Source organism: Phalaenopsis equestris, unplaced genomic scaffold (assembly GCF_001263595.1).
Source record: "Phalaenopsis equestris unplaced genomic scaffold, ASM126359v1 Scaffold000247, whole genome shotgun sequence".
Classification (NCBI taxonomy): Eukaryota; Viridiplantae; Streptophyta; class Magnoliopsida; order Asparagales; family Orchidaceae; genus Phalaenopsis; species Phalaenopsis equestris.
This window is the reverse complement of record NW_018164689.1, coordinates 448,992-460,388: the sequence shown is the minus strand read 5'-3', so window position 1 is coordinate 460,388 and position 11,397 is coordinate 448,992. Positions and strand designations below refer to the sequence as shown.

General features: G+C 35.6%; 1 protein-coding gene across 1 annotated transcript in view; it reads left to right on the top strand.

The window, feature by feature from the left end:
* LOC110024117 (uncharacterized methyltransferase At1g78140, chloroplastic) overlaps positions 1-11,397 on the top strand; it is a 43,965-nt gene that overhangs the window by 15,835 nt on the left and 16,733 nt on the right. Inside the window, exons 4-7 of the mRNA XM_020723895.1 lie at positions 7,655-7,736; positions 8,268-8,458; positions 8,867-8,978; positions 9,558-9,659. Coding sequence (XP_020579554.1) covers positions 7,655-7,736; positions 8,268-8,458; positions 8,867-8,978; positions 9,558-9,659 — 487 coding nt within the window. The remainder of the gene's footprint in view (positions 1-7,654; positions 7,737-8,267; positions 8,459-8,866; positions 8,979-9,557; positions 9,660-11,397) is intronic.

Below are 11,397 nucleotides of genomic sequence, written 5' to 3'. Positions count from 1 at the left end.
ACCCCCCACCCCCACCCCCCAATAACCCCAAGTCACATCCACCATAACCCCAAGCTACAACCACCATAACCCCAAGATACACTCACCAATAACCCTAAGCCACAACCACCATAACCTCAAGATACACCCACCGACAACCCCAAGCTACAAACAACATTACCCCAAGCTGCAGCCACAACCACCAATTACCCCAAGCCACATCCACTATAACCCCAAGCTGCAACCACCTTAACTCCAAGCCACATCCACTAATAACCCCAAGCCACTCCACCATAACCCCAAGCCAGATCCACCATAACCCCAAGCTGCAGCCACCACAACCTCAAGCCACAACCACCAATAACCCCAAGCTACATCCACCATATCCCCAAGCTGTAACCACAATAACCCCAAGCCACACCCACTATTAACCTTAAGCCAGACCCACCAAAAACCCTAGCCAAATCTACCATAACCCCAAGCCAGATCCACTATAACCCCAAAATACACCCACCATAACCCCAAAATACACCCACCAAGAACCCCGAGCCACAACCACCAATAACCCCAAGCCACAACCACCATAACCCAAGTCATATCCACCAACAACCCCAAGTCATATCCACCATAACCTCAAGATACAACCACCAATAACCCCAAGTTACATCCACCATAACCCCAAGTCACATCCACCATAACCCCAAGCCACAGACACCAATAACCCCAAGCCAAAACCACCATAACTCCAAGTCATAGCCACCAATAACACCAAACCACATCCACCATAACCCCAAGCTACAGCCACCATAACCCCAAGATACAACCACCAGTAACCCCAAGCCACAACCACCAATAACCCCAAGCTACAACCACCATAATCCCATATTAAATATTATAACTGTATTCTTATTTGCTTTGAAATTAAAAATTTACCTAGCTCTTGTTTGGGATTAAATTTTTGGATATCGCAAGTTATAACATACATCGCATTGACATCTAGAAAGAGAATCGGGATCATGTATTATAACATGTCTTCCATAAAAAATGCCCACCTTCCAGTCCCCATATAGTTTGAAATTTTCAAAAAATTTCTTGATAGTTTCCGTAGGGTGACCCAATTGAAACTATCTAATCAGTGTAAATTTATAATTTTTTGCAAGGGTTGAAAGTTCAGTGTCAGAAAAAATAAATGTTGGTTTGCCCTCTTTTTTTCTTGTTTTTTTATGAAGTTACAATCTCCGTGTCCCGCAAATGAATCATGGTACATCTGCAGAAATATCAGACTATCTTCGAGGTGAAAAGGAGCACTGGCTTTGATAACCACTGTAGCATGGGAGGGTTTGCTCGCATTTAGAGTAGGTTCAGTCACAAGAGAAGATGAGAGAGCTGGCATGAAATCAAAAACACAAAAACACCGCATAACCCGAGCAGAGCAACGAATGACAAGAATCACCCTGGCACAGGAAGAATCACCCCAACGCGAGAGGCCAACCAACGAGCAGGCAACGGCGAAGAAAGCGTCCAGCAACACCCGAACGAAATACAAAGCAATGAATAGAAGAGACTCACCCAGATTTGCCGACACCAAAATCATAAAACGAACGAACATCAAAGTTTCCAAAACTTCGACTCGCCACCATCTCCGCAGATGAGGGTTGAACCATTAACAAAAATTCGCTTAACACGCTCAATGGTCGTCCGTCGTGGAATCGCCTCACCCGAGCTCCCGTCATCGTGTTTATATTGTACATACATACATACATACATATTTATTCTTCTTACATACATACATACATACATACATCCCGTCATCGCGTATATATATATATTTAGAAAGCCTAAGGGCCAATATATTAAAAAGAAAGAAAGATACAGATAGATTGTATGAGATGACCCAAGCTTGACACCCTACCCTCACGGTAAACACCACATACAAATGGTTCCAAAAAAGAAAATACAGAAAAATACATGAGACTCAAAAAACCAAGTGTCAAAACACATAGTATCAGGTAGTTAGAGAACGACCCAATTTTGCTCTGTCTCTGCCTCTAGTTCTAGGAAAGGAGTCAGCTAACAAATTGGTAAGATGAGTGTCATTGTTAGTAGTAACCAATGTATCATCCAATAAGTTCTTGAGCTCGAGTCGGCCTTCATTCTTTTTCTTCCTCCTGTTTCTTCCTCCTGGAATTCTTCTTCTTCCTCCTGGAATAGACCTGTTATTCCTCATTTGAAGACTGACTCACCTGATTAGTGGATTAATCTAAGGTGTGCTGGAATGTGTAGGCCGTTGAACATTGAAAGCAACTACTTGTATCAGCTGATCTTTTATTGGAGCAAAAGAGCACTCTCATATGTCTTGGCATGTAATTGCAGTGTTGGAATAGTGTTCAAAAGCAGGAGCATCCAGGGGTAGAACAACTTGGGTATGATATTCTTCATCAGGAAAAGCGTCAGTCAGATAAGCAGAGATATATGCGGTGTTGGAAAGAGGGTCGAGTTGCACATTCTCAACAGAGATGGTAGGTGGCAAGACGTCCACCCCCAATTCAGTATGAATAGATTTTTAAACAGGTTGCTGATCTTTAGCAATATTCGGTCTTAGATGAGGTTGCAAGCGATAGCAAATAGTAGAGCTGTGGCCAAACATACTATATTGAGAGCAATAGGGAGGGTGTGGTTCTATTTCAAACTTTTGCCAATACTCGTTGTGAGTGATTCCAATCCAAACCTCATCCGGAACTGGTTGTGTGATATCTCTCTCAACTAACACACAAGCCACAGAGGGTCTGGTGACAGCAAACGTAGGACTATCAACCTTGAGAGATTTACCATAAGCAGTTGCTAAGGAGTAGAGTATTTCTAAGTTGAACAAGTGTAGTTTTAACCCCGAAAACTTTATCCAAACAGGAATGATAGTGGACTCCACTTTTATATCAAAATTAACAGTCCACTTCAGGATTTTCATAAAACGGTTGTCAATCTTGATTACCTTACGAGAAAAAATACGAGTAATCCGTTTCGTGACAATTAAATAAGTATATGTCGACCGTCAAGTAAGTCAATATTCCAACTACCCCATAGCTTCATAGCATTAAAATCTTGATCTCAAGTTTGGGTGACCATAAAATAATTTTCCCACTAGAGCAAAACACCAAGAAGACGCAAGAGTACATGTTTCAACCTCAAAGCAAAAAGAGCAGGTTTCTTATTTTTTTTACAAGCTTTTTAATGAAAGTGTGATCACCACCGTCTTTAAGAGTTTCGTGGAAGGATTGTGGAACATTGCAGGACTTACCGATACCAAAACCAAACTCTGAACCTGAAAGAGGGGCATGAGTAGGATTAGGAAAGTCTTCGGCAAGGGCAGTGACATAGGAACTGAGCGTCGAGGCGATCTCACTAGTGGGGTTGGCTACATGAATCATTTTTCTCCATTTTTGTCTAATACAGTCATATTTTCGTTTAATTCTAATAGGTTAAGATCATTTTTATACGATATGCCTAAAATTTTTGAGGTCCACCTCAGCTTTTTATAACATAAGCCTAATCTAAAACATCTACTCTCCTAACCTGGTCATTAGAGGTCGACGTTTAATGTGACAAAACCATTTAAGACGACTCTCTCTAATCTTATCTACCCTTGGAGCTACATCAACCCTATCATGGATATATTCATTTTGCATTTTTGTCTCTAAGTATCAAGCCACTTATCCACTTAAGCATTCTAATCTCAACACATTTAACCTTGTTTTATGCTTCTCTTTTAAAGGCTAACATTCTGCACCATAAAGCATTGCAGGTCTCACCACCATCTTATAAAATTTTCCTTTCAATCTAAGCGGTACCTTTCTATCATACAATAGACCCGATGCATTGCTCCACTCCCACCAACCAACTCCTCATCTATATCACCATCACTTTGAACAATAGACCGGAGATATCTAAAACATTCATACCTTTTAATGATTTGATCACCCATAGCTATAACTCTGCCATTAAAGCTACTACTACTAAAAGTAGATTTCATGTATTCAATTTTAGTTATACTCAAACGAAGACCTTTAAACTCTAATATAGACCTCCATAATTCAAGTTTTTTCTCAACTCTTTTTCTAGTCTTATCCACAAGAAGGATATCATCAGTGAAAAGCATAAACCAAGGTACATCCTCTTGTAAATGTCCAGTAAAAGCATCCATAACTAGAGCAAAATGATATGAGCTTAAAGCCGATCCCTGATGTAATTCAACTGTGATAGAAAAATACTTGGTCAATCCTCCTTCTGTTCGAACACAAGTAACAACTCTAGTACACATTTGTTTTATGACTTGAATATAAGTCATATCAACAATTTTCTTCTCTAGAACCTTCCAAAGGACTTCTCTGGGAACCTTATTATAAGTTTTTTTTTAAATCAATAAAAATCATATGTAGATCTGCTTGAATATAAGTCATATCAACAGTTTTCTTCTCTAGAACCTTCCAAAGGACTCTCTGGGAACCTTATTATAAGTTTTTTTTTTTTAAATCAATAAAAATCATATGTAGATCTTCCTTTTTCTCTCCGTACTTTTCCATCAAACCTCCCAATAAATGTATAGCTTCCATTGTAGACCTACCCGATATAAATCCAAACTGATTATAAGAAATCTGTGTCACGTCTTAACCTATGTTCAATTACCCTTTTGCATAATTTTAAAGTATGACACATCAACTTAATTCCTTTATAATTCGCACACTCTTGTACATCCCTTTTATTCTTAACAAAAGGAGATCAAAATAGTCTTTTTCTATTCAGGAATCTTTTTAGTTTTGAAAGTAATATTAAAGAGTTTAGTCAACCAAAAAAACTCTCAAGTCTCCTAAATATTTTCACACTTAAATTGAGATATCATTATGTTCTGATGATTTGTCACCCTTGGTTTTCCTTAAAGTCTTCTCAACTTCTTTTTTACTAATGTGGTGAAAATAAAATATTTTATTTTTATTAATGATATTGAGATCACTAAGGTCAGTTGTATTTTCATAAACTAAATTGAAAAGTTTATCAAAATAGCTCACTCACCCACATTGCATAACTTTCTCTAAGAAAAGTACTTTTAAATCTTTATTTTTCTTTTCTCTTTGTTTGACCAGTTTATATATGTATATATATTTTCACCATTTTTAATATCCAATCTATTGTAAGGATAACTAAAGACAAAATTTTTAGTGTCACAAATTTTTTTTCTTCGACTCCTTACGTGCCTCCATATATTTTTTTCTAGTTCTCTATGCTTTTATATTTAACTAATTTTTATAGCAACTTATATTTTATCTTTTCCTACATATTGTTATTTCACCTCCAACTATATTTATTTATAAAAAAAAATTCTTTTGACTTTCCAAATATAACTTTTGCCTCTTATTTAATATTACTTATTACTTTATCTCACATAGAATTCGTTTCTTCATTAATATCCAAAATTTTAAACTCTTGAAGTTTACTCATAAAAGCAATTTTATCTGTCTTTTAGGTGCCCTATCTAATTCTACAATAATGTTTCCTTTTATTTTTTATCTTATAACTCTTCATCTTAAAGTTCAAAATTAATAATTGACGTTGAGTACTTAAAGTTTCACTTGGAATGACCTTACCATCTTTACACTCTGGACAATCTCTTTTTCTTAATTTTATCTGTCTTTTAGGTGCTCTATCTAATTCTACAATAATGTTTCCTATTATTTTTTATCTTATAACTCTTCATCTTAAAGTCCAAAATTAATAATTGACGTTGAGTACTTAAAGTTTCACTTGGAATGACCTTACCATCTTTACACTCTGGACAATCTCTTTTTCTCATAAAAAAATAATTAATTTATGTTTTATTAAATCCATTTTTATGAACAATAGTTTGCTTTTCTCTTTTCCTAAATAAAGTTTAACAATAACAAAACATACACTAAAGCAAATTCTAATATGATTTTATATTCTTCATTAATCACTCCAAAACTATAGCCATCATGAATATTTCTAAAATTTTTACCACTCTACCAACATGTCCATTTAAATTTTCTCCAATAAAAAATTTTTGTTCAAAGGGTATCATTTGTATTAATTGTTCTAGTTTATTCCAAAATTTTTCTTTTGAAATTATATTTAAACTTTCTTGAGGAGCATAACCTCTTATAACATTAAATATCTTGGTATCAACAACATAGGAATCCATTCAAATAGGGAAGAATAGAAAATTAAGAAATATAATAAAAGAAACACCATTAGTGGAATTTGTTCATGGAGAAGGAAATGTATTCCTTCATAATGCGGATTTGCACTTTCCTACACTCCCCTTCAAGTTGGGTTGTTTATATTATACAATCAAGCTTGGATTTCAATTCATCATGACTCAGCCTGGTAGTGCTTTGATGAGAATATCAACAATTAGAAGTCACTTGGGAACATAACTGAGTCAAAAAACTTCATTGTTAATCTTTTCTGAGATGAAGTGTCGGTCAATCAATATATTTTGTTCTGTCATAAGGCACTTGTTTTTTAGCTATTTTAATAGCTGCTTGGCTATCACTGAACAAGTTTATTATTTTTTTTGTCTCAACCTTAACCTCTCTTATTAGTTTTTAAATCCATATTCACTCACGTATTGTTAGTGCAATAGTGCAATATTTAAATTATGCACTACTCCGAGAAAAAAACATCTTACGTTTTGCTTCCCCACATGATAAAATTGCCTGAGACGTATGTACAATATCCAATGGTTAATTTTCTTTTTACTTATCTCTCCACCCCAAATAGCATCTGCTAATCTCACGATTTTCAATTCTTTTGAAAGCAATTTATTTCCATGAGCCATCTTCAATTATCTCAGGATTCTATCCATTGCTTCTAGATGATTCTCATTTGGATTATTCTTGTGTGGACTTGCTACACTGGCTTAGTATGTAATATCAGGTTTTCTATGTTATGGGTAAATAATTTGCCCACAAGTTGTTTGTTGGTTGTACTTCCCTATTGGATTTCAGTAATAATGTTTGTGTTTTTCTATTGTTGTTGGCTAACTCCGGTATCAGGGAATGAATAGGTTTAGCACTTAGAACTTAGTAGGAATGAATGGAGAAAAATAGTTCATAAAGCCAATCTAAATTGGGATAAGCAGATCATGTACTTTAAAAAAATTTTCTGGTAGAAGAGATCCCTTGAAAACTGCTACTCTCTTTTTTGGCACTTATGCTTGCTAATTATATCAAGCATTGCTGGAAGAATTAAGATATTGTAGGACAGCTTCACTGCCCTATTGGACACTGTGCAACACACAATTCCTATGTATTTACAGATTTCACACCTAAACATTCATATCTACACCCATAGCACTCAAATCTTTGATGTCACATGTAATATCACTTTATAAATGTCAAATACTTCTCTTCATGGATAGGTTTAAAGCACCTTTTCATGCATAGGTTTAAAGCACAAAAGTACTATTGTGTGTAAATATAAAAGTTTTGGTGTGAGATATGTAAATACATAAAAATTATGTGCTACATATGTTAATTTCCCTTTGAAGAAAGATATGGGCAGCACATTGTCGTATATGTTAAAATAGTTCGCCAGTATTTGTTTAATTGCAATACTCTTTGGTGCATGTATTCACTCAAATCTTGTTTTATTTTGATTGGCACAGGAATCCTTTGGTGTCATTTCTGTATGAGAGGGGTTGGCGTCAAAGTTTCATTTTGGATGGTTTCCCCGGCACTGAAAGAGAGGTTAGTGTGCTCCCTTCTATAGACATAAATCGAGCTTTTATAGTGTAAAAAAATTCTGCCACGTTTTTTCAGTACATTATTAGACAAGCTGATCTAATGTTTTCCATGCATCATCTGAACCATTTTTCTAAGGAAGGCCTGTAGTCAATCAAAATCTTATGTGATAGATTTTTGTCAACAGTTTTTTTTTGGGGGATTTACTTGCATACCGCACACTTCTCATGTATTCAACTAATACCTCAACATTCATATTTATTTGCATGCCACTCAAATCCTCATCATCACATAAAATACCACAGCAACCATCTCTTAAAAAGTGACATGCACATTTTCATGCATAGGTTTTGCCACCAAGGTGTTATAAGTGTGAATATTAAACTTTGGATGTTACAAGAATTGTGCAGTTTGTATGTAAATTTCCCTTTTTTACTTGATAATTGTCGTTCAATTTTTCAAAAATTCCCAATATCTTGTTAAGGTTTCATGATATTTTTTGTAAACTGTTTTTGTATATCTTTCAATGCGATACAGTTTGAGATGGCCCAAGAGTACCTTAAGCCTACAACTGGAGGAACTATTGTAGATGCAAGCTGTGGGAGTGGACTATTCTCAAGGTTGTTCGCCAGAAGTGGAATTTATTCGCATGTAGTTGCTTTGGACTACTCCGAGAATATGCTGCGGCAGTGCTATGAATACATTAAGCAAGAGGGCATACCAAAAGAGTTAGTTTCACATTTTCTTTGTAAATTTCCCTTTCTTGGGGCATTTACATGCATACCACACAATTCTTATTTATTTTCATATCTAACACCTAAACCTTAATATTTACATTCATAGCATTCAAATCTTTAACATCACATAAAAAATATCACTTATACTAACTTCTTAAAAGTCAAGTGCACCCTTTTATACTTGGGTTTATATCACTAGGATGTTATAAATGTAAATATCAAACTTTAAGTGTTAAGCATATACATCCATAAGAATTGTGTGGTATATATGTAAATTTCCCTTTCTTCTATCAGAAGCTCTCTTTTATTTTGAAAGATACTCGTTTTTATTCATATTTATGAATTATATAGAGGTGCACTTACATCGAGAATCTGATATCTTATTAAATTATCTTCCAGGAACTTGAGCTTGGTCAGGGCTGATATCTCCAGGCTTCCTTTTGTTTCAAATTCCATAGACAGCTTGCATGCGGGTGCTGCATTGCATTGCTGGCCATCACCTTCTACTGCTGTGAGTATTTAATCCCTCTGTTTGTCGATAAGGGACATTTACTTACATACCACTCAATTCTTTGGTATTTACATATCTAACAACTAAACTTTATTTTTTACATGTATACCGCCTAAATCTTTCACATCACATAAAAAATATCACTATTTTAAATTTTGAAAAGCGATACACATTTTTATGCATAAGTATTGTGGTACATAAGTAAAAATTGAATTTTAGATGTTAAATATGTAAATACATAAGAATTGAGTGGTTTGTATGTAATTCTTCAAAGAAACTAATGTACTTGAAGTATAACGTAGATAATTCCATTTCTTATTTACTTCATAAAATCACACGAAAGAACCAAAATAGCAAAATGAGTTTCTTTAGATACCTGAAATCCATTATTATATTCCTTAGCTTTGTACTGTTTAAAATTTTTGCTTTGTCTAACTTTTGAATTTCCTGAAACCTTTGATTTTGTTCCTCGGCTGCCTACCATTTAAAAACTCTGCATTGTTAACTTATGATTTTCTGCTTTTTAGGTCAGAAGTAAACTTTTTGGGTAATCTGATTTAAATTTTGATCATTTTTTAGGTTGCAGAGATCAGCAGGATTCTTCGCCCTGGTGGCATTTTTGTGGCCACGACTTTCATTTATGATTTTCTTGTTATTCCAGTTCTCAGTACACTACGAGAGGTAGAACTTATGCTCTGATTCTATGTTGCTTGAATTACTACTATCTTTAAGATCATTCTTCATTTCATAAGCAAATATTAGGTTTGACTTCATAGATCTGTTCAAATTTTGAACAAATATAATCGAAGATCATCAATTTTCTTGGGTTAAAATGAGAAATTTAGAATGGTTTAAATGAGAGCCATCCAGTTGGTATCGCACACATTTAATAATTTCCCCATTACTAGTGGTAACAGGAGCAGCCACAATTATCTGATTTAAGTGAGCAGTTTTCTTTATTATCCCAACTCTTTGTTAATCTCTTATCAAGACGGACCTTCCTTCTTCACTGGAAGGAAATTGACAATTAAAATTTGTGCAAGCTGCTGGTTACCAGTATCAGTATCATGCTATCATTTTTGTTAATTTGTGTGGGGTATTATTTTTCAGAAATGTTTTTTGATCAAATCTATAAAACCAGATATCTCAAAATCCCTATGGCTAAAGGAAACAACACTTTGGCCTATAGTTGAACATGAGTTGAGCCAAGATATTAGAATATAATATATTAATGTGATATTATATTTGTGATGGGGGCGGCTAAGTGAAATCCATTGAGTGGAGTCCCTTTTTAAGGAATTGATGAAGTGGGGGAAGTGAGGGGTGGACTTTTGGAGAGGTGGTACCGGGTTGCAATCAAGAAAATTTGGTGTTGAAGAGGAAGAATGGGGTGGACACGAGCCAAACTTGAGCTCGATCGAGCTTGTTTACAGCTCTAGATGGAGTGAGAAGTGTGGTCTATGAAATATGAAGGTTTCTTCATGAGAGTGGTGATGGGTCGATGGTTGGAGACTAAAATCCATTAATTTGGCTTTTTCGGATAGTCCTAGCCAAGTTACACACTCCTCGGGTCAAATCTGATTGATTTGGCAATTTAAGGGAGTGGTTGGATTGGTCTTCATGCTTGTCTTCTCTTTGTTTTGTTTAACTATATTACCAACCTTATCTTATGTTTTCCTTACATGACCATCCTAATAACATGCTAGAAGCTCTCCCTTACATGATCTTCCGTGGGCCATGCATGTGAAGGAAATTATAAAATACTTGAAAAAAATATAAATTAAGGGAAATTGAGCATTCGCAGACTTACATAATTGATAAAGCCAATATTTGACCTATAATAATTGAATTTTTAATAATAAAAAAATAATAATGATTGAATCTACAGTGTGGGATAAAAATCGCTACTGCTAGACTTAAGTTTCATTTGTCTCCATTCGAACCAAAAGAAATTGAGAGAGCGGGAGTTGGAATCAGTGAAGGGAGAAGGAAGAAATGACGAGGAAGGAGGGGTCGTGCCCTAACTAAGCAAGAAAGTAGGAAGAAGAGGAAGGAGCAAAGAAGATTCTTGAGCGAAGTCGAGGAGGAAACCCTAGCCGAGCAACCTAGGGAGGAGGAAGAAGAGTGTTGTATCTTGGAGGCGATCTGTTGATGCGGAAACATCACTTCTGATGCGAGACAACGCGAGCACAAAAGCAGGAGTGGGAAGTTGATGCTGAAGCGGGAGACGGTTGAAGGGGATGGGCCGCAGAATGGAGATAGTGCCATGTGTTATTTGTCGTAAAAGTTTATGACTTGGATCGGTCAAGGAGGGTCAGTTGGCGCTTCCTTTACGTTGTTTCCCTCCTAATTGGAGTGGGTCCTCTCATATTTACCCTAAGTCTATAAATATGTTGTTTTCATAGTTTAGGTTTGTTTT